At 37.7% G+C, this 25191-nt stretch overlaps 1 protein-coding gene across 11 annotated transcripts in view; it reads right to left on the bottom strand.

The window, feature by feature from the left end:
* The window catches only part of DLG2 (discs large MAGUK scaffold protein 2), a 2147153-nt gene that overhangs the window by 757691 nt on the left and 1364271 nt on the right, over positions 1-25191 (bottom strand). For 4 of the 11 annotated variants that reach the window (XM_055091361.1, XM_055091364.1, XM_024131658.3 and 1 more), the window contains exon 1: positions 16636-16740. The exons of the other annotated variants lie outside the window; for them this stretch is intronic. In XM_055091361.1, the coding sequence (XP_054947336.1) occupies positions 16636-16740 (105 nt within the window). Of the gene's footprint in view, positions 1-16635; positions 16741-25191 lie in introns of those variants that run through there. 11 annotated transcript variants of the gene reach the window in all.

Here is a 25191-nt window from a genome sequence, read left to right as displayed (position 1 = left end):
TTCCAACTGACGTGAGTCATAATTGTTAAGTTTCAGATCTGTGAAATACCTCTGACATAAATGGGCAGGTGGTCACCAAGCCAGAGGAAGACTCTTCGAGCAAGGTATTGGCAGGGGTGGTAGAGCAGCCAGTCAGTCAAAGAACATACTCTGTGAGGCTTAGGTCCGACAAGTACAGGCTAACCAGTGGGAGGGTCAAAAGACTGAATCCAGGCCTATACCTAAACTTTTAAGAAGCGAAGTAGAGAAGAAGAGAAACCCACACAGCCAAGTGACCCAGATAAAGCACGAACTGAATAGTAACATTGATGCGGCTAGGAATTGTGCAGGGATTTCAACTGACCTGGAACATGCAAGTAGAAGGCAGGTAGTTGACAGTAGGCCAAATTAAACAGGAGGTAAACATGGCAAGAATAACTTGTGAGCTGTTTTGGGGGCCTAGAATCTTTGGCTTATCTTCTTAAAGGACAAAGCTCCTGAATATGCAAGAAGTAACACAGGCTCTATCTACAGTGTGGCATGACAACTTAAAACAAGATGGAACTCACTGACAGTTTTAAAATGAGTCCATTTGTGTGTGCATATGATTTCACTGAGAGAGGTGGAGATCCCAGAACCTCAAGATAAATATTAGCTGGTTTAGATTGGATGCTACAAGATACCATATTAACAGTCTTTTAGCTTCACAATTCCCACAGAGGGCTGTCATCAGGGTGAGCCCCAATCAGACCATGTCCCGATCCTAACCAGGGAAGTAGAACATGGGGGTTACTACCCACATACCTAATCAGGTCTGAAATGAGACATCTCCCATTAAGAACTGAATTGGTATGCTAAAGACTGAACTCAGGACCACGTTATTTTTATTAGGTTTTCTCCCTAATCCTCCATCATGTTGGCCCATTCTGGAAATTAAAAACTGTGATGTGGTTGGGGGGACTTCTGCCTCAATTTACTGCCTGTAGTTCTCTTCTGAACTGAAACCCTTTCTTCCTTCTCCTTTGCCACAATCTGTTGGGTGGAGCCACACATCCCTAGTTGTCGGCAGGTACGGTTCTACTCTTACTTGAAGGAGATACCAGGAGTTACCTACTTGAAGGATCTGTAGTTGCCTGGTTGATCATCATCACTGGCTGGGCATCATGACTACCTGGAATCTCATGGTACCATGACCCACCATACACAGATCTCCTGATATGTTCACACTGGGATGGATAATAATAAAGGCAAACACTTATACGGCACTTATTTATATCAGTTAACTTATTTAATCCTCACATAACCCAATGACACACTGTTATTCTCAATTTACAGATGAGAAAATAGAGGTTAGGTAACTTTCCCGAAGTCAGACATCTGGTAAATAGATTGTCTTCAAACCCAAACAATCTGACAGTTGGCTCAGAGGTCCATGCTCTTTTTTTTTTTTAAGCTATATAATTTTATTTTATTTATTTTTTACCATATTTTAAATTGAAGTATAGTTAATTTACAATGTTGTGTTAGTTTTAGGTATGCAGCAAAGTGATTTAGTTACACATACATATATGTATTCATTTTTATGTATTTTTTTCAGATTCTTTTCCATTAGAGGTTATTACAAGATAATGAATATAGTTCCCTGTGCTATACAGTAGGGCCTTGTTGTTTATCTATTTCATATATAGTAGTGTGTATCTGTTAATCCCAAACTCCTAATTTATCCTCCCCCTAACCCAGAGTCCATGCTCTTGACAATCATGCTCTACTACCTTTCAGAATGGAATCACACTTTACCAGAACTCTTTAGATTCTAATTTTGACTGTTCACCAACAACTCAGAGGCCAGCTGAAAGCCAAATTAGACATCCATCTTGATCCAGGATGGTTCCAAAACCTGCCCCTCCTCCCTCTGGCCCTAGTGCATTGTATGAACAAGCCTGAAGTTGCCATGACTTCGGAGAAGGCTAAGCACAGGCACACGCAGGCTGACTCAACCAGGATTTCTTTGAGTAAGCTCCAAAGAAGCTCTTTGGTAAATGACTGATTCAAGACATATTGATGGTTATATGAGAGACGAGGAAACAAAACAGGAAGAACAAATCTACTCTAGAATCATAGAACTTGAAGCTGAGGCCTTAAGAATCATTTAATTCTACCTTTCATTTTACAAATATGAAATGGAGGGCTTCCCTGGTGGCGCAGTGGTTGAGAGTCCGCCTGCCGATGCAGGGGACACGGGTTCGTGTCCCGGTCCGGGAGGATCCCACATGCCGCGGAGCGGCTGGGCCCATGAGCCATGGCCGCTGAGCCTGTGTGTCCGGAGCCTGTGCTCCGCAATGGGAGAGGCCACAGCAGTGAGAGGCCCCCGTACCGCAAAAAAAAAAAAAAAAAAAAAAAAAAAAAATGAAATGAGACAGAGAAAGGAAGAGGCATGCCCCAGAGCTCACAATTATTTAGTATCAAAACAGAAGACAGGATAATAGCAACAAGAATAACAATAATAAAATATTAAGTATTTACTGAATGAATATTATGTTCCAGGGTTGTGATAAATACTTAAGATATATCAATGCGTTTACTTCCCAAGATGTTCTAAGGAAAACATTATCATTCTCATTTAAAAAAAGGAGAAAGAAAAAAAGAAAGAACGGGAGGCTCAAAGTGGCTAAATCACTTGCCTAAGGTCACAAATCTAAGAGGTACCACAACCAGATGTCAAACCCAGGCCTTTCCAGCCCCAGAACCCATGCTGGTAACCACCAATATCTCCTGATTCCCTCTCCTGAGTTTTTCCAGTTAAGGCCAAAAAATGCAGTTATTTTCTGCCCCGAAATTTGCTAGTTTCTCTTTGTCAGTCTGAAGAGAAATTTCTCACTGTACTGACTCAGATTCAATTCCCAATTCTCAGAGGGTTTCTAGGTCCCTTAATCTCTTTCAAAACCCCACTTAAAAAATGGGACAATGTTATTTTCCAGTTAACCTATTTCCCAAGAAGTTAGCTAGGGAAATAATGCATGTGAAGTGAGAAAGAGAGGTGTTCTATAGATGTAAGGTTATATTATTTATTACTGTGGTTATTTCTTGCTTTCCTGGATTTTCTCTCCCTTTTCATATTCCCTCTCCGCAAGACCAGCCAGGTGGGTGCAATTTGATCTGAGTCATCACCAATAGTAGCACCAAGTAGTTCTGGCCTGTCACCTGGTTTGCCCTTACCCTGCAGTGACATAGGGCAACCCCCCTCACAGGTGAGGACACTGAGGCAATAACAGGTGAGTGGGTGAGTGAACAATGTGAGCGCCCAAGGCTTGGCTAGCCAAGGCATAACTGCAGGTTAATGGCCATGGCAGGATGTCTCAAGGGAGCAACTTTGGAGGAAGCTAATATCCTGGTTCCTCTCCCTAGCACTTAATAAAATGCAGGGATCATTACCTACCTAGCTTACCACCAGACTGGCTCAGAAAATGGGAAGAAAGAATGTCAGATTTATGTTTGGCTTGAACTCAATTCATCTCTGCTTGCCTGAACTCTCTTAATAATAATAAAAAAAAAATATCCTCACTCTACAGAAAACTGAGGCACAGAGATGTTAAGCAATTTGTTCAAGGTCTTCCAGCTGGTAACAGCAAGGTCAAGAGTCAAACCTACCAGCCTAGTTCCAAAATGGGTAACACTTAAATACAAAATATTTGCTTCTGTTCCCTATTAAAATTTGATACATATCCAGAAGTCTGTTTTAGTCAACACAAGTTCTTTCACCGATCTTTGAAAAGACACCATTAGTATTTCTTCCCTTTGGATTAAAGTGATAACATGTCTGTTTGATCCTCCCTTAAAATACAAGGTACTGTAATATTTTGCAAAATATGAATGATATCCTAAGGGACTCAGTTAGGCTGAGTTGGGCACCTCTTTATCCCTAGTACAGAAAAGATGGGGCAGCCTGGAGAATGAGGCACAGAAAATAAAGACCCAGAACTAAACAGAGTTTTCCTTACTTTATAAGTTTTCTCTAGAATCAATCCCACTTGGAGAAACAGATATAAATTGCTTGAGCTGTTAGTTATGAAGATTCTTCAGACCTCCATCCTACACCCTCTCCACATACCTCTTTGCAGTTAGTGTAAAAGGCTAAAATAAAAGACTCACCAAAACTAGGTCTGTAGATCATCACTCAAACTCAAATAGTTAATTATATTAGACTGGCCACCTATATCATGCTTCATAATTTATGAAGTGTGTCCACACACATTAGATCATCATTCCTACAGGCAGAGGAAAGGGAACTAATATTCATTGACCAATACCCGCTGTGTGTCAGGAAATATGCTAAGCTCTTCACCTCTGCTTTCTTATCTGCTCTTCACAGAACCCCAGAGGGACTGGTGGAACTTTCCCTTGTCTATAGGTAAGTAAACAGAACCCCAGAGTTGATCCAGTGTATTTCCCAAAGTCAGACATCTAGAGAAAAGCAAAGCTGAGATTCAAACCTAGGTCTTCTGACTGTAAGCCCCTTGCTTTTTCCCATTATTAGTCCATGATGCCACAAATCCCACTGATTCACACTGAGCATTTACAGATCTAACTGCTTCATTTGTGCAAATGCTCTCTGAAGTTTGCACGAAGAATGGAGTCATTAGCTCAAATCTCAGATGTGGTTTAGTCAATGTGCCCCATGCCACAATAACCATACCTACTTAATTCACTGTTTCACTCCACGTGGTGCTATTCCTGGAAAGGGCCATGTGGATACCATCTGCTCCATTTTGCAAAGCCACCAAAGCGCTATTATCTTAGCAGTACAGTTGTATTTTCCAGATTTAGGGTACCAGAATTCTGAGCAAGCTGTCAAATCTTGCTCAAAGCTGGTTCATCAGGCTGAGGTGGGGCCTGTTTCTTCTGTGGTACCTGGATCAGGACCTTGCACACCGTGGGTGATCAATCAGTGATTGCTGTTTAGTTTCCTTCTCTCATCTCCTTTACGTCCATCAGGCCAGGACTCTCACTACTCCAAGCATACGCCTTGCTTATGCCTACTATAAGGTCACTGTTTACATTTCTTCCTTCTCCCACATCCTGAACCAATCATGGTCCCCTCTCTTATCTTTCTAACCAAGCTCCCTCCATCCTGCAAGGACAATCTAAAGCCCCTAACTCTCCATGAAAGCTTCCTCAATCCTCACTGCAGGCCTCAATTTGTCCATCCTGCCCCTCTCAAATTTTAAAACATTCATTATTTGTACTACTTCAGTTCACATTAAATTATAAATATAAAGGAAAAGAAATTACGTGAAAGCACCAAGTTCTGCCATTATTATTATTATTTTTTTGTATTTCCTGTGTTGGGTCTTCGTTTCTGTGCGAGGGTTTTCTCTAATTGTGGCAAGCGGGGGCCACTCTTCATCGCGGTGCGCGGGCCTCTCACTATCGCGGCCTCTCTTGTTGCGGAGCACAGGCTCCAGACGCGCAGGCTCAGTAGTTGTGGCTCACGGGCCTAGTTGCTCCGCGGCATGTGGGATCCTCCCAGACCAGGGCTCGAACCCGTGTCCCCTGCATTAGCAGGCAGATTCTCAACCACTGCACCACCAGGGAAGCCCCCTGCCATTCTTAATGAACGTTTCTTTCTATTCTTACACATGTTGATGGCTAAGTGGTTCATGTGTGATATTTGCATCTCTTTGATGAAACTGTAGTCATTGTGAGGGCAGGGCCCTCATTCTACTTCATTTCTTCACCAGCCACTTCCACCAACACTCCTAACAGTGCTTGGCATACAATATACTCAAAAGATGTTTGTTAATGAGTTTTTAAACCTTTGGAACTAGAACCACAGCAACAAGAGATAAGATTCATGAGAAACCTGTGAGGCAACAGATTAGGTGAAATGGGTTGAAAGGGGTAATTGCACGCTGCCCTCTGGTGACAAGCTGTTGTATCACACTGCTTGGTGCTATTGATCTGAGCATCTGTGGCTACCATGCACTACAGACCATGCGACTCAGAACCATGGCATGTAAGTTAGGGAAAGTTATAAACAGAAAGATTCTTCAATGTTTACCATATGCTGTTCCTTTACACTCATTCTTTTCTACTTCTCATTACAAGCCTATGAGCTGCATGCTATAATTATGCTCATTATACAGATAAGGAGAGTGGGCATGAACCTGTAACAAAACTTGCCCAAGGTCACTAGACTGAAAATTAGTGGAGCCAAGGCTCACTCTTTTTGACTCCAAATCCATATTTCTGTGGTATCACCACCCTGTGTGGAGCAAGGAAATGTTCCTTGCTCTAATTTACTACCCTGCTGTACATTTCAGAAGTTGGAGAGGTGAGAGGAAGCCTGGGATGTGGTGAAAAAGCTAAGGACTCAAAGATTGTCAAAAAAGTAAAATAGCATCCTCAGAATTTCTTAAACTTCTCAGATGAGCGTGAAGATATATCCCAAAAGATCCACCCCCAAACTGGACATTTATTTGACATTTCATGTTTTATCTTAAAAAAATTGTGTAGTTTTAAAAAGATTTTACTCCATAACCACCTATTTTTTAATATAAACATGTTTCAAGTTATTTATAATGGAGTCAACCTGACGTCTCAGGTAGGTCCTGCATGACTATCAAAAATCAGGTACTCTATCTCCCTGGCAATAACCACAATCCAGCCAAGGGATTATGTCACTGGCATAAAGATGGCTGACTGGGAATCAGGGGATCTTAGTTTTAGACCCATCACGTTCAGTAACTCACGGTGAAAAGGCAATTCACTGAGCCTCCCAATTTATTTTTATATTTGAGAAATAAAGAGTGAAATGGATGACCTCTAAGAGTCTATGTCTCATCAAGGATCTGATTTCACTCATCATAAATTTGGACCTGCTGGGAAATACTGGAAAGAAGTCTTCTTTCTGGATGGTGATGATCTCTGCTTTTATCATTTAAATACAGAAAGTCAGAAGACATGACATTAAGAAAGGCATGCACTCATAGCACAGGGAGATCACCTCTGTGCTTTGTGACCACCGAGAGCGGTGGGATTGGAAGGGTGGAAGGGAGGGAGACGCAAGAGGGAAGAGATATGGGAACATATGTATATGTATAACTGATTCACTTTGTTGTAAAGGAGAAACTAACACACTATTGTAAAACAGTTATACTCCAATAAAGACGTTTAAAAAAAAAAGAAAGGCATGCAGAAAAAAGACAAAAGTCGAACTGGGAAAAGATCAATAATATAAAGTGGCTTCTAATGAACTGGATAAAGGATGAGGTTCTGATGTCTTAGACAAGGCACCTCAAAAATCCACTTATGATCATTTTTATAATCTGTATTTTATATGATCATGTTTAGAGGCTGTATTCTGTTTTTCTTGTGAATAAGTTACTTTTCTGGCCATAAGACCACGCAATTAGTGGCAAAATATTCTCTTCCATATTAAAGAGCCAAAAAGATTTGAAGTGAAACAGAGAATTATCACCAAGCTCTTTCTTCCATTCTTGCCTTTCTCCATGTTCTATAAGCCTTAACTCCAGGAAAAGTTTCTTAACATCTAAGGTCTGCTTGATTTTTTTCCCCTACCAATCATAATTTGATACTAGATAATATGCTCAAAGTTTAAAACATAACAGCCATGGAGAAAGTCTTAAAATATTTCATATCTAGAATGTTTTTCTGGGGTGTGCATGAGAGGAAATGTAAGGGAGAGAGATGAAAAGGAGGTGTGAGTTTGGTTTACTACTTCATCATTAGTAAGAGATAATGTTCTTATGTTCACGTTAGGCCTGGAAGATGTTTCAATATCTGCTTTTAAACGATGGCACTTGGGCTGGGTTGTGGAAAAAACAGAGTAGACAACATTTTAGATCAATTTCCCTTATTTTAAATTCTGAAAACATCTATACGTCTATTAATCTCCCTTCTATCCACTTTTCCTTCAAAATTAATGTCTTATTTGAAATCATTTTCAATGAGGAAAAACATGGGGGAGAGAATAGATAAAAAGGAGAAGTGAATGTGGACTAGAAGAATAGAGGTTGGCTAAATACTGCCAGCATTTGTTGGTGCCAAAAAATATATTCTGCAGATGTGTTTGTATACTGTCATTGACTAGGCAATGAACTCTTTGTTTCGCAGCCAAGAGCCTACAAATCTCTAGGTCCAAAAATGCCACCCAGTTCCTAGCCCTGCAGCTGCCTTAGCTTCCCAGAGTGGCAATATCTATGTTACTTTGGGTTTCTCAGTTTTCCAGTGGCTTTCTTACCCTTTGTTATTCTGCAAGCAAGGGTTCTGTTCGCCAATTTACCTCCTCCTGGGCCTAGGATAATGCTACAATTGTGCCTATCAGAGGAAATATGAAGGGATATTATCTGTTGCTGTGGGCTAGAGGAAAGAGGGTAGCAGTGAGAGAGAGGAATGAAATGAAGAGAAAGAAGGCAGAGAGGAGGTTGTTCTCTGGTACATGGGGACTCTGTCACAAGTTGGAGAGTGAAATGATGGTTCCCAGGCTGACTCTCCTCTGTTCTCTCAGACCACTTTGTCCACTGGAATTATAAACTGAGATACATCAGAACCTTCATTCGTTTTATAAAGGATTTCCCCAACCAACCGGAAAGGAGATGATGACTTCCTTATGAATATAATGTTTGTAACCTTACATCTCATGACCCTCTCCTTGCCCATTTTAACTTGACAAACATCATTTGCATGTTATGCTTTTATGTTATAGGAAGAGCACCTACCAGCCCTATACTTGGAGTCAGCCGATGAGGCATCTAGGGACAGCTGAACCATTGCAGAACTTGATCAGGTCACTTAACTCCCTAAATTATTTCTAAGGCTACATTCAACTATTAATATAAATAAGAATTGGATGATTCCTGATTTTAATACTAACCTAATTTTTAATATCACAAAAGCAGTAATAAAAAGAGTTTAGGATTTGGGTCATCTAAGATTTAAGACATTTCTTCTTACTTTTATGATGGTCTTAGTCAAATAATTGAGCCTCTCTGAAATTTCTGTTCATGTACAAATGGAGATTATAAATTATTATTTGGTCAACCTCACGTGCTTCTTCAAGAAGCAGATGGGATCATATATAAAAACCCTATGCAAAACAAACAAACAAAACACCTATACAATTTGTAAAAGGATACACTTGGGCTAATATTAAAAATTAGCAACATTAATAATGGCAATCCTTACTGGTCACTTTCTCTGTTTAGCTGTTTTGCTAAGGGTTTAACTCACATTATATCATTTAAACCACAAACAAACCTAAAAATATCTGTATAATATCTAATTTTACAGAGGATGAAAGTGAGGTACAGAGAAGTTAAGCATTTACCCAAGATAGCAAGTGGTAGAGCCAGGATTCAGACCTAGATTTTTTTAAGCTAAAACTCTGAATCTGAGCAAAAGTGCAGTAGATTGAGACTCTAGCCCTACTACATTATGCTTTACTACTTAACCACTTCTGACCCCAGCCACTTCAATTTTTTGAACTTCAATTTTCTTATGGACAGTATGGGCTATTAAAACCTGTCTTGCTTACCTTACAAAGTTGTAATGAGAGAGAATCTAGGTTACACTGCTTTGAAAATCGCAATAAGATAAAAAAAGATAAGGAAAATATAAGGTAGTAGTAATAGTGTAGTGGGGGGGTCTCATTAGCAGCAATAGTAGAAATATTAGTACAGTATATTTTCTGGTGTCTACACAAGATAAAAATTAGAAACTCCATTGTTCTTAGACATGTTCCTGCTAAATAAAAATATCTAAACGAAGCTTAAAAGAGTACTATTTTTCTAGTATTAGCTTATTAAAGGTTTTGAGGGTTTGATATGTGTGTGTTTTAATTTTGTTTTGTTACTTGTAGGAGGACTGCTATTATTAACCCTGAGCAACTGTCTATTTTTGTATTCTGTAACAAATATGTTTGGGGCCCTACTCCTCACTTCTGGAGTAGGTGAGGAAAGTGGGAGAAGCAGAGGATGGGCTTACTCTGTTGTACCACAACATATATCTGCACAAATACCCCATTTTGATGAGTCAACACAAACATGTTACAATGAACAATACTGATACAAAGAGAAGCCATCCTGCACCGGGCGTTAATTTTTCATGGACTCCAGATACATATGCACAGAAATCGCAAGACCAGCAGTCAAAGAAATGCAAACTGCACAAGAGAGGAAGATAACAAGATGGCAAGTTTTGCCTTTTGTTCAAAAACAAAAGTGACAATTTCATTCCATTTTACCACAAATCTGCAAATGTTCGTTCAGATCCAGGCTGTTGCAATTATCCAGGTCACTTCAGATATGGTTCTTTCTTTCCCCTTCAGGTTGAACATCTCTATAGATTAAGTGTCACCTTTATTCCTTTACTAATAGAAATTCCATTAATAGCCTTGTTCATATTCTTTGGAAGGAAATAGACTAAAAACTGGGGTATTACTAGACAGAAGTGCAAAGTGAGGCTAAGAGGAATGAAATAGAAAAAGGCATCCGGCATGATTGAGGATGATGAGTCAAGTAATATTTAGAATCCAGAAAGGACAAACACACTTGGAACACCATGAACTAGGACTGAAACTCATCATTGAACAAATCCTATTTAGAGCTGACCTGAGCTTATGATGGTTCAAATTTGACATCCAGGGGCTGGAGGCAGGGTCTGTGGAAGGGATGGTTGAGCTGAGGAGACAGGTTTCAAGGATGGATTTGAGACAAGAAGGATTATTTCCTCATTATCATCTCACTGCTGCCTAAGTTCTTACATGTTAAGTATTAATCAGCCCATACAGATTTGTTTAGCAAACATCATATTTAAGGCACTGTACTTGGGACTGCAGAATCTAGGAAGAGGAAACACATGGTTTTGCTCTGCAAAGAGTTTACAGTGTCCTGTGGAAACGAGAGAAATCCCCTGAATGCTTCTAATACAAAGCAGAGAAACATCACAAGAGAAATAGGGCAAAGTACCACGGTGGGTGTGAAGGAGAACGGCAGGTGGGATTAGGGTCAGAAGGCCTGGTTTCTCTCCTGGTCTTAGCGTCTACATGATTTTTAAAAAGGTACTGGTCCTCTAAAATGGAGACAATAATATTGGGGCCATTTCATATTGGTATTGCAATGATTAAAGGAGAAAGTATAGACTAAAGCTGTGTAGAAGTAGGTTTCCTACTCTTAGTTTTCTTCAAGGAATGTTAATCAGGGTTGAAATAATGAGGGAGAAGGCATATCATTTGGTTACATAGTATGAGGCAAGTCTCACGGAAGGGGATGTGAGTTAAGTCTTGAAGGATGGAACTTCACCTTGAAGCTTAATGTACTCTGTCCATTTGCTCACCTTTTCTCCAGCTGTTTTTCTGCCCTTTCGTGTAGGGATGGATCCTGTCCCTGGACCACTAGCCACTAACCAGTCCCTGTTGTAATTAAGGTTCTCTGGTTGCAGGGAACAGAAAGCCACTTGCACTAGCTTAGGCAAAATGTGAACATATCTGGTTAAAAGGGGAAGAAGCTCAGCACTTAGGCACTTGATAGATAGGAACTAAGAACTGGGAGTTCTGAGGGACCCAGGAAGCCACAGTCCAGCCTCTCCCAACCTCTCACCAGTTCTGGCAGACTCATCTCTCTCATTATCCTTCTTTGGGACCACTTGGTTTCTTATTTTCTTTCCTCTTTCTACATTTGTTTCATTCTTTCATATTTGTGCACAAGCTTTTACTGCTTCTCCACGTATATTTCCTCAGTTCCAGGCATAGACAGGTGTTAACCTGTGGGCCAGGCCATATGTAGTGGAGGTAATAAAGCTAGGTCTGAAAGTCATCTCCTTGCCCACTGGAGATTTTCTTCTAGGGCTCCGTAAGTATTCAGTTCTTCCTTTCTGATTGACCTACAGGATCTTTACCTTAAATAAATGACCCAACTCTCATCCATGTTGTTCCCGACATTCCTTCCGAATGCTCAAAGAGGAAGATCAGGACTTGAGGAAAGTTGATAAATATCCCTCACTCCATACTGTTCTTTCATGCCTAAGTGCCTTTGCACCTACTGTTGCAGCCTCACTCCCCTCCTTCATCTGATAAACCACTATTGTAAAACCATCCAAAGACTTCTCTCCTCTTTTCAGTCTTCCTTGGTCATCTTTCCTCTCCATTCCAAGCAGATGGATCACTCCCACCTTGCTGCATTTACTGTGGTTTGTATATCCCTTGATTATTGCTTTTAGCATGCTGTGCTGCAGTTGTTTTAGTTTCAGTGGTTTTCTCCTTATTCTAGTGAACCTATTAAGAAAATGGGATCTGGAGCCAGATAACTAGTTTCAAGGCCCGGCCTTTCCATTTACTAGCTATGTGATCATGAGGAAGTTACTTGACCTCTGTAAACTTTGTAAAATGGAAATGACAGTGCCCACATCAGAGAGTTGTTGACAGAACTGAGTGAAATAATATGTGAAGGGTTTAGAACAGTACGTGACACACAATAGGTGCTCAATAAATACTATCACTTTTATACTAAAGTACCAAGTCCAGCATGTGTCAGACAGGATGTACTAACTGTTTGCTAAAGAAATTAACATGTGTTTTAAGACTACAAAATATTTGGGAAAGAATGATTTGTTTTGTTTGTAGTGGCTTTGCAAAATATCTACAGTTGCTATACTATTCTGATCATAGATATATATCTTTGTACGTATATGTGCAATATTAAGTTACAACTGTGAGAAATGCTATGAACAACTTTCACAGGATAGGATTCAAGTGTGCAGTACAGATGTATATATAACGATTCATTTAATGTTTGTCTCATCCATTTGAATGTAAATGCCCTCAGGGTAGGGTTTGAACTTGTGCTATTTATTGCTATATGCCTAGGCATATTACACAGTTTCTGATACATAAAAGGTATCTGATAAATATTGGTTAAGTGAATGATCAGATGGAAAACGAACCACGATTACACAATTAGTAAGTACCTTTACTATTCCTTTCTACTTGGAATGCCCTCTTCCACCATCATGACTACGTATCAAAATTCTATTTGATCTTCACAACTCAGCTGAGATACCCTTCCATGAAGCCTGGTACCCCTTTTCTTAACTCTTATGGTAATTCATGGCAACTTAAGGGACTCGACACTTTTTATCTGGTGTTAGAGTGATTTGTGTGTCCATTTGAAAATTCCCAGTGGGCAGAATTCCATGTAAGTATCCTCAGGGATTCTCCTGATTTATTCATTTTAGTATTTGAACCAATGCTTGGCAAGCTGCATGACCCTCACATTAGACCAAATCCAAATATGATGGCTACCAGCGTAGGGAAAATCAACTTTGTTCATGGCAACAGAAGACAGTAAGGTGCCATTTGGGCAAGGGGTAATGCAGTCTCTATTCCAAAGTGATGGTGTCACAAAGAAGTTGAAGTGTACCTTCAGGTCCTTATCCTGTGCCTAGGACCATGCCTAGAGCATAGTAGGGGCTCAATAAAATCTGAGTGAAGTGAACGAACTAATAAGTGAATAGAAACACAGGCAAGTCTCTATGAAAATAACTACTAAATATGGGACAGTTTTTTACAAGCATATCCGCTCACTTGAATGATAAAACAGCAAAGCCTTTGATTTGCTGATATACAAAGACACTGACTATCTAGAAGGATGCTCTTACAGCTCCAGTGATGGAACTAATTTTTAGGACTTCATGAGAGAGCTTTTTCTTAGTCATTCATTCAATAAATATTTAGGTTACATTGGCCGGCACTTATGCTAAAGATGTGGGAAATTATGCATTGCTGTTTTATACTCAAGGTTCTTGGGTCAAGTAGATGAACCTGCTTGAGAATCCAGATTTGATCTCCACCTCATCATTGCAGGGCATGATCTGTTATGTGAAATCAAATACTGAAACTTCGAGAGTCTATAATTTGTCTTCCTTCTTCCTACAGACTGTTTTGGGCAGTACACTATCCAGGTAACAGCTGCTTTAAGTTTCCCCTCTCCAATGTATATTTTAGGCTGTATGTGGAGGTTCTCTGGGGAAGACTGTATTATAGTTTGAGATTTTATGTCAGGTTTATTATTAGTACACAGAACTGCACTGACTGAAAAACCACTTGTGATCTACGGCTTATTGTGCACATGAGAGATGGTCCAGACCATCTAGGTGGCTCTGTATTCTAAGGATGTGTTAGTAATCCTACACTCACAGGAGATGCACAGACAGCCTGTGAAGTTTTCAGGTCGGTGTTTCTAAGATCAGCTACATCAATGTATGTCTATACTTCCTACATACTATTCATTTCCAAGTACTTTATTTTAAAAGATAACCAGGTCTATTCTAAAGGAGGCAACTGATTGAGTCAATATAGTTTTTCATTTCCTTAACATGCTTAATGCATCACTGTAAAGATATGTATTTTAAGGATTTATTTGGATAGCCTAAATAATGAAGGATATCATTAGCCAAGAATGCCACATATTCATGTATGTATATGTGTGTGTGTCTATGAAGTACATATCACTGGGCTTAAAAAGTACATAAAATATGGAAGAAATGAAGTCCTTTTCCTGAGATCTAAATTATATATTCTAACAATGAAATAAATTGAGGCTCAATTTAAACAGAATTATTCTCAACTGATAGTAATATTTTAATAATGTCTATGTTTTCTAAAAGCAGTCCTTGTAAAATTATGATGACATAATGATACATTTAATGCAAGACTTGGAAGAAATTTGAGAAGAGTTGAGAGACTGGCAAGTTCCTAACGCCTGCTGAAAAAAGATTTAGAGCAGTCAAAATGAAGCAAACCTGAATAAAACTTGAATACGTCTATGTGAATGCCTGCAGTATGGGGAAACAGACACGAGAGTAGAAGAAGAGTAGCCCAAAGACTATGGGAATTGAATCCAAGGCTACTTTTTCCCATAAAGGTCTATCTCCTGCACTAACACACTACCACTCCCACCATCACCCCATGGCAATGCTTTAGTCAAGGTTTATTGCTATCTCCAGATGTATCTGAATAGAAATAATTTTATGAGGTCAGTATAGACAAAGCTGGTGATGAAAACTGCCATGTAGTAACTAGAAATGCTGGAACTGGAGACTCTCGTTACTTGATTTCATTCATTCCTCACATGTTCACCAAGCACTCTTTGTTTTGCCAAGCACTGTGTTAGACCCTAGGAATAGATGCTGCCTATATTCAAAGAGTTCGAGACAGGAAAATAAGAAAACAAACAAATATCAGTTCCTTTCTCCAACTTACTTTCCTGTTCTCCTTAGCTCCAAGAAGTTACAATATAATTAGAGAGACAGAAAATACTTACAATAAAATATGTTGGGTGATAAATCAGCGGTGCATGCAAGGAACTGAGATAGAAGAAAATAACTCTGCCTAGCCAGAGAAAGCTCTACGAAGGAGGAGACACATGAGCTTCACAAGGGGTATCATAATCTTGATAAAACAAAGGAGGAAGAGTTTAATAAAGATAGGAGAAGCAAACTATACATAGCAGATTCCAGTTCAGAGTTGAATAATTATAACTTAATCTGATTTAGAAAGCTTCTCACCATTAGTGTTTTAAATCCTTGCAAAAATTATATGTTTTATGTCTTTAACAATTAAGATCAACTTACAGAGATCCAATGAGAGAATAGTATTCAATGAGAAGAACTTTAAACATAGTACCATCTTTGAAACAGGTGATTCCCAAGTTACAGAGAAAAATATGGCATCTGACTTGAGTCACTTGAAAATAACTTGAATTCCAAAGAAGATTGAATCCAACTATTTCTATGTCAGAAATAATGTTTTTCTTAAGGAATTCCAAATAATTTTTTGCAGGTCGTAATTTTTAAGAGTGTTCTCTTATTTCTAATAGATTATCTCAATCCTTCAAAAGAGATCTATTTAAAGAATCAAATATTTTTATATTCTTCTTCCAAGTCCCATTTACCCCACCTCAGCCTATCAAATGTAGCCAGTCTGGTTCTTCTAGTTGGATAATTATAAGCACAAATACTATATCTGCAATGGAAAACACGATGGCACTGACTCAATTAATACATTTTATATACCTATGCACTTTTTTTTTTTTTTTTTACAAATTTCTAAGCCATTTTTACAAATCTCTAAGAAGTACGTTACTACTAAAGGAACAATTACACTTTTCAAGAGAGGTTTTATGGTAGATTTTACTTGGATAAGCAAAGAATCGAAATGTAAAATCTAACTTTTGGATTCCTGATCTATGTATCAAACCCACTGCAAAAGATATTCAAGCCATTCTAAGTACTTTGGGGGAACCAACCAGGAAACATGCACTGTAAGCTGTTTCAAATATTAATATGAAATATCAATCTTGTGCCCTTTCTTTAGTACATGTTACTATTAGAACCTACTATCTTCAGTGGGATAAGTTTGCTTGGACCACTGTTTACTCTTTTTCACTGATCAACATTTGACCATATTAATAATTCAGATTTCACACAGAGCAAAAAGAGACATGTTTATCCCAAACAAGAACTACAGAGAAGATACCACATCTTTAAATACATAGAATACATGCCATTTATCTACAGCTATAAAGGAAAAAATAGGAGAAAAAGAAAAGAATCCCTAGGAAAATAAAAGGAAATTTTCCTTACCGGTATAAATGCATGTTGCATAGCTTGTTCACATTGTTTTAAGGAAGCAATAGTATCCCACAGAAGCTGATAATTTTCAGCCCGGGCAGCACTTTGCCGCTGCATGGCGAAAGCTAGTAACACTCAAACTGAGCTCAAAGAACCCAGTTGAAGGAGGAAAAAAAAAACCCTGCAGATCTGTTACATAAACTTCTTAATTAGATCTGCTACACAAACTGCTATCTTAAGACTTAAAAAAAAATGTTAATCAGAACATTTCTTTTGGGGGATAACTGGGCATGACTTGAACAGAGACAGATGTTTTCTTTGGGAAGGATTTTCGTTCCCACACTTGTGAAAAGCAATCCTATCAGTGTTCCCCTGTCTTTACATGGGTCTGGCGAAACTGCACATACCATAAGTGTGTGGGGGGAAAGAAGTAGGAGGGAGAGAGATGTAAAAAAATATTTCTACCAGAAGATTTGGGTGGCAGGCCATGGAGGTAGAATTTGAGCAGCTTGTGAAAAGTAGTAAAATTGAAGGGAGTGGGTTACATATGCACATATAGGTACATAGGCAGGTGTGTACACTTGTCTGCTCTGTGTGAAACACATGCCTCTCACAGTGTCATTTAATATGTCCAACTCTCCTCTCAGTTTAGTTATGATGTAGATGTGATATATTTCCCATCTACAGAGTATTACTGCCTTTATTAACTACAGAGTTATTTATCTGGGATTATTTCTAAAGACTAGCCAGAAGGTTCGTAAGCATAAAATGCAGTCAATTATTTATCTTAAAATTTAAGAGTAATTAGAAGGTCTTTCTGTTGTCTTATATATTAGGTAAGAGTCACATTTATTTCTTCTTCTAGGTAGAATTTACATAAATAATGCCAGGAGAATTGAACCTTCACATATTCTTGGGACCTGAGAGTGGGATACACATAATTGGAACGTGTTAATCCCAGAGAAATTGTTTGCACACTTTAACAAAAAAAGTATAAGCACTAAATAAAATCTGAACAACAGAATATAGCAACATCTTCTGAGTGTTCCTTAACTTAAGCCTACAAGGTAAGGCTCCACTAACCTCCCCCCTCCCCCTTGCCCCACAGACTCTGTGGGATCGTTGAGGCTGGTGGTAATGCACCTTGTAAGGTACTGAGCACTTTGAAGTTCCAAAGGAGTCTATGCTCTCAGGGCTAGTTACACAGCCAACAATGGGGATATTTATTCAAGTATTTCTAGAGGTAAGGGGTAAACTGAGGGCAACACACAGCATAATGAATAAATTGTGCTTTTAATTGACCTAGAAAATCCAAGGAGTGTAAAACAAGGTACAAACTGTAGAAAACAGTGTGATAACATCAATGAAGGATTTTTGCTGTATTATTTTTAGAAGAGCTTCATGATTTGGGTTACCTAGTTTTTCTGCATTTGTACCCTGGTGATGGTGGATTAGTTCATACTAATGACCTGGTGGTGTGAAAGTCTCAAAGGCAAAGTTTTCCCCTTATCTCAATTACTTTTCAATTTGGAATTGAAGGAATTGCAAGTAGAATTGATCTTTCAAAATTTCTACCTGGGCTAATCTGTAATGAGATTGTTTTTCCTTAATATTTCATGAGTACACACCATAAGGTTATTGCCATTAGACAGTTTATTTTTCAATATCAATTCAACCAACCTTCTCTTTTTCTCATTCATGGTGTTCTGTTCAACTCACACCCACAGTCCCTCCTCTGCCTTCATTCCTGCCCTTTTACTCTTCCATCTGCCCCAGCCACATGCTTCTTCCTCATGCACTGTCAACCAGCCAGCCTGCAACTCCCAGAAAATATTCCTTCACTAGTAGATATTTAGTATTTATCAAACAACAGGTAAATAGAAGTTGTTTTCTGGGCTTCCCTGGTGGCGCCGTGGTTGAGAGTCCGCCTGACGATGCAGGGGACGCGGGTTCGTGCCCCGGTCCGGGAGGATCCCACGTGCCGCGGAGCGGCTGGGCCCGTGAGCCATGGCCGCTGAACCTGCGCGTCCGGAGCCTGTGCTCCGCAACGGGAGAGGCCACAACAGTGAGAGGCCCGCGTACAAGAAAAAAACAAAACCAAAAAAACCAAAAAAACCCAAAAAGTTGTTTTCTAAGTTATCCTCCAAAATGCTAATCTATTCTTTCTGAATTCCTTGAGCAAGTGTTCATCATTATTCCAGACCCCAGCCTCTGGGTCTTCTGTCATGCCTTGGACTACTTCTATCTCTTGTTCATCAGATCCCTTCTGCTCTTCATTTAAGCAGCATCTTCTAAAAGATCCTTCTTTCCTTACTCTTTGACAAAAGGGTAGAGAATCCACAGTCTCTGCATGTAGAACCTCTACATAAAAAATGCCCTTGGAGTCATGCATTCATTCATTTATATATTGGTCCAACAAGCATATCAAGCATCTCCCATGTGCTATACTTTTTCATCGTATTACGGGCAAATGGATATCAGATGTTGATTTTGTCTTTAAGGAACTTAGAGTTTAATTGAAGGGATGATACATGGGCACAAATAACAAAAAGACAAGTTAAAAAAGGATAAGTGCCATAAAAGAGGTAGTATAAACTATTCACAGAACAATGAAAAAGAAAAATTACATTAACTGGGAAAATGAGGGCAGCTTCCAGAAGATTTAGCACTTAGCTAGAGCTTGAAGTTAGGGTAAAATTTGGACATGCAGAGATAGATAGGGGACATTCCTGAGTAAGAAAAGGTAGAACAGAGGCACAGAGTGGGAAAGATCATTACTGGTGTTTTGGAAAGAACATGACACCAAGAAAGCTTAACACTCAAGATTGTTACTGGAGCCAAGTAACAATTACTGAATAAAATTATTACTCTTGAATAAAAAGTCAGTAGCTTCCTATTCCTAATGCTAATCAATCTTAGCTTTAACTAATTCTTAGAGCATCAGTGTGCATAAATTCAGGGAAACTAAACCTCATGAGATAGTAAATTTCATATATTTATTCCTCACTCTTTAAAATAGGAACATTGATATACTTTTGGAGGCTTTAGGTGGCTCAGTCATTTAGGTCATATTGCTTAATTATTTAGTTTTTATTAGGTACATATAGCGTGCCCCATCATGCCCCATCACTTCTATAAGTTCTAAAGTCTATTACCTTTGGTATTCAAATGGAGTCCACCATGAGTCTTACCTGATCTAATATTTGACATAATTCAATTTTGCTCAGTTTAACAAACATTTATGGAGCTCTACTATGTGCTAAGCACTGTGCTAGAAACACACAGTACAAAGATAAATATTATATAATTTCAATTCTTTGCTTCTTTTCAAGAACCACTCAGTGTGCATTTGCCTCTGCCCGCAAAGTACAATGCTGTACGTATAATTTTTCCTGCTAGCACAATGTCTGATATGTAATGGCTATCATTTTTCTGTTAAACCCTTAGTCACTAGGCCATATGTCTATCATATCTAAATATACTGCCATGCTCTAAATTAGATTACAGGCCTCAGAATGTCTAAAAGTACTTTTTATATGGTTGGTACTATTGCCATGCTCAAAAGGTCTGCATTTGAATGCTTTCTGCTGGTGATTGGTTTAAATATAACTTCACGACAATAAAAATGGAGTAACACGGCTTAGATTTACATTCCTATCTGAAAAAAAAAACTGAACAAAATATATGAAACAATGAGTTTCAAAAATGGACATCAGAGAACAAAAAGTAGTGAACTCTAAGAGACAGGAAACAAACAAGATAAGTCTTATGACTGCCCCATTTACAACCTTGAATGTCTAGGCCACATTGCAGGAGAGTGGATCTAGTTGGAACCCAGTGGACTTGATGAATTGAGGATATAAAATTGGTTTTCTGGAGAAACCAAAGCAACAAGGAGAAATAGAGAAATTCAAAATTATAGTTGGTGATTTTATTATCTTACTCTGAATAATTAATAGAATAAGAAGGCAAAATCTATTAGGATATAGAAAACCTTTACAAAACCATCCATCGATTTAGGCTAATATACCTTTAAAAAACATTTCACCCTACAACAGCATTCTTTTCAAGTGCTCATGGAACATTTACCAAGGTAGAACATATTCTGAGCCATAAGTCAAATTTTAATACATTTAAAAGGATTCAGGTCAAAGAAAACATATTCTCTGATCATAGTAAAATTAAGTTAGAAATCAACAATAGAACAATTTCTGAAAATTCCCAAAATATTTTACAACTAAACGACACACTTTTAAATAACCCACTGGTCAAAGAAGAAATCAAAAGTAAGTTAGAACGCATTTTGAACTGAATGAAATAAAACCACAACATATCAACATTTGTTAGATGTCTTAAAAGCAATAGTTAAGGGAACATATATATCACTAAACACCTATATTTGAAAAGAAAGAAGGTCTCAAATTAATGATCTCAGCTTGCACCTTATTAAAATAAAAAAATATAGCAAATTAAAATCAAACAAAACAGAAAAGTTAAAAGATTAGAAGGGAAAATAGAGAAAATAAATAAAACTAACAGCTAGTTTTTTTGAGAATATCAATAAAATTGATAACCCTCTAGCAAGACTAGCGAGGAAAGAGAGAAGAAATAAATTATCAAAATCAGAAATAAGAGAGGTTGCGTCACTACGGATTCTACAGCCATTAACGGGCTAATAAGGAAATCTTAAAAACAACTTTATGCCAATAAATGTGACACCTTATATGGAACAGACAAATTCCTTGAGAGATGTAAACTACCAAAGGTCACTCAAGAAAAATAAGTATCCTAAATAGCCATACCATATATTTATTAAAGATACGGAATTTTTAATTAAAGACCTAACCACCAGGAAACTCTAGGCCCAGATGGCTTCTGATGAATTTTATTTAAGGAAAAAAAAATAATTCTATACAAATTCTTTCAGAGAACTGAAGAGGAAAAAATACTTTACAACTTGTTTTTTGAGGACAGCATTACCCTGGTACCAAACCAGGTGAAGATATTACAAGAAAAGCAAATATTCATATGCCCTCATTAGTATATATGAAAAAAGTTCTAAACAAATTTTAGCAAATTGAATCCACCAATATATAAAGGGGGTAATGCATCATTATCAAGTAGGTTTAACCTTTGAAAATGACTTAATATAATTCATCATATTACAAACATTTAAAGAAAATAACCAAACAACCAGCCAACCATATGGTCAATAGGCACAGAGAAAACATTTTGCAAAATCCAGTATCAATTCCTGGATAAGAAAAAAAAAAAAATCTCTGGACAAGATAAGGATGTCCCTTTTCACCACTTCTGTTCAGCATTGTCTAGAAGGTTCTAGACAGTTAACAAGTCAAGAAAGAGACATAAATATTGGAAAGGAAAAAATAAAAGTATTTCTTTATATTTGACATAACTGTCTATGTAGAAAATCTCATAGAATCTAAAGTAAACTTTAGAATTTATAAATGAGTTCAGCAAGGCTGCAGAATACAAGATCAGTATACAAGGACCAACTGTATTTCTCTTTACTAGCAATAAATAAATGGAAGGTGAAAAAAATAAATTTATAAAAAATATAAAATACTTAGGGATAAATTTATAAAACATTTGTAAGACATGTGCACTGCAAACCACAAACCTTTCCTCAGTGAAATTAAAGACATATAAATGGAGAGATATGAAGTTCTTGGGTAATAAGACTCACTATTTTTAAGATGTCATACACTGAAAATTAATTTATAGGTTCAGGGCAATGCATACCCAGTCAAAACCCCAACAAGGTTATTTGTTTGTTTGCTTATTTGTTTGTTTTAGAGAAACTGACAAGCCAATTCTAAAATCATATGGAAATTCAAAGAATTTAGAGTAGCCAAAACAACTTTGAAAAGGAAAAATAAAATTGGAGAAAAAAACACTACCTGTTTTCTAGACTTATTATAAAGCTAAGGTAATCAAAACAGTGTGGCACTGGTGTAAAGATAACTAAATAGGTCAATGGAACAGAATAGAGACTCCAGGAATCAACCCACACATTGATAGCAAACTGATTTTCAACAAAGGTGCAAGGGCAGTTCAATAAAGAAAAGGTAATCTTTTCAACAAATGATGTTGTAATAATTAGATATCCATATGCAAAATAACGAACTTTGATGTATACCTCTTACTACATATAAACTCAAAATAGATTATAGACCTACATCTAAAGCCTAAATAAAACGTCTAAAAGAAAACAGAAAATCTTTGTGATCTAAGGGTTAGATACAACACCAAAAGCACAACCATAAGAGAAAAAAATTGAAAAATTGGACATCAACAAGTGGGAAATTTTGTTTCTTGAAATACTGTTGAGAATGAAAAGACAAGTCATAGAATGCAAGCAAAACTTATAACCTATATATTTAACATAGGATTTGTTTCTAAAGTATATAAAGAACTCTCAAAACTCAATAATAAAACAATCCAATTAAAAATGAGCAAAACATTTTAACAGACACCATCAATGAAGATATATATGTAACAAACAAGCATGTGAAAGAGTATCAACATTGTGATTTATTAGAGAAATAAAAATTAAAATACACTAATTATTAGAATGAATGGTATTAAAAAAGACTGACCATATCAAGAGTTGGTAAAGATGTGGAAGACTGGACTTCTCATACACTGCTCGTGGGAATATAAATGCTACTTTCCCTTTGGAAACAGTTCAGTGGGTTCTTGAAAAGTTAAACATGTACCTAGCATGATTTAACCATTCTACTCCTAGATATTTATCCAAGAGAAATGAAAGCATATGTTTATTCAAAGACTTATATGCAAATATTTATAGCAGCTTTATTTGTAATAGCGAAAAACTGGAAACCACAGGTGAGTGGATAAGTGAATTGTGATATAGCCAAACAATGGAATACTATTCAGCACTAAAAAGGAATGACCTATTGATACACATAACACATGGATGAATCTAAAAATAATTATGCTGAATGAAAGAAGAGAAATAATATACACTGTATGGTCCCATTTGTATAAAATTATAGAAAGTGCAGGCTAACCTATAGGGATAGAAAGGAGAAACTGGGAATGGGGAGGTACAGTAGGCAGGAGGAAGGAGTTGGATGAAGAGATTACAAAGAGGCATGAAGAAACTTTTGAGGGTGAAGGATATGTTCATTATCGTGCATGGATGGCTTCATATGTCAAAACACCAATTTGTACATCTTAAATATGTGCAGTTCATGGAATATCAATAGACTTCACTGAAGCCATTTTAAAAATTTCCTTATAAAGTTCCTAGAAAAACCATCAGAAAGTCTCAATCTCCTGGACTTTATCCAAAGTGACAATTTCTGTTAACATTTAATGTTATAATCTTGTAGTTCCATCCATCTACCCGAGGTGGAGAGGGGGTTAGAAAGCACTGACCTTCCCGTAGGAAGGGAAGCAAAGAATATAAAAAAGTTTAACTAGAGGAAAGGGCTGAGATTTCATATCCAGGGGCCTTACTCTTAGTTATGATTCTTGCCCTAATTAGCAGTAAGATCTTGGTTCAGTCATTTTGCTTTGACAAGCTTCAATTACTCATCTACAAAATACAGAAGTTAGACTCAATCATCTCTCAAGTGTCCTTCAGAGCTATAATTCAGTGATCTATGGATAGATTTTAATCCTCAATAACCCATTTTTCTCTCAACTAAGCATTTACAACTATGGCCTTAAATTAGGCAAAAATATCCCATGTAATTTTGAATTGTACATTATCGTGCATGCTGGTAATCTCTCTAGTAAGACAGTAAACTCTTGAGGGTAGGCTCCTCCATCTTAAAATTTCTGGTTTCCTCATAATATTTCAGGTTCAGAGCCTACATCATTGTAGTAGTGACATTGTAATTGGTATTAAAATTATAAAGATAGAAATCTACCATTGTACTTCTTAAAAAACTACTTTCCCATGCAGCACCCATCTTATTCCCATGAAAGTATTATTCTCAATTTACAGATAAATAGGTCCACAGAGGCTAATGTAACTTGCTTCACCATGTACCAGCCATGAGACCTTGGACAAGCTCCTTAGTTTCTCCTTTGCTCCTGTTCTCATCTATAAACTAGAGATTATAACAGTACTTATCTCAGGAGCCTAGCATACAGTTATCACTGTTATTCTTTGTGAAATTAACTTTATTTTAACTTATTTAGTAAGTAAGAATTAAATAGTAAGTACATAATAAAGAAAGAAGACCTAAGATAAATTCATATTTTTTGGCTCTTTGTTCAACACACGTTTGACCACTGATCAGTAAATACTTAGGTACTTGCAGATTCACCTTTCCTGACAACCACACCCCAGTCTAAGTGTGTATCCTCCTAATGTTCTTTCTCCCTGAACCCTGTTTCTTTCCTTCATGGTTCCTATCTTAATTTGGAATATATTTATTCATTTACTTTTTTTTTTTTTTTTTTTTTTTTGTGGTACGCAGGCCTCTCACTGCTGTGGCCTCTCCCGTTGCGGAGCACAGGCTCCGGACGCGCAGGCTCAGCGGCCATGGCTCACGGGCCCAGCCGCTCCGC

The sequence above is a fragment of the Physeter macrocephalus genome, chromosome 16 (assembly GCF_002837175.3).
Source record: "Physeter macrocephalus isolate SW-GA chromosome 16, ASM283717v5, whole genome shotgun sequence".
In the NCBI taxonomy this organism is placed as follows: Eukaryota; Metazoa; Chordata; class Mammalia; order Artiodactyla; family Physeteridae; genus Physeter; species Physeter macrocephalus.
The sequence above is the reverse complement of the archived record's forward strand: the minus strand, read 5'-3'. Positions and strand labels throughout refer to the sequence as shown.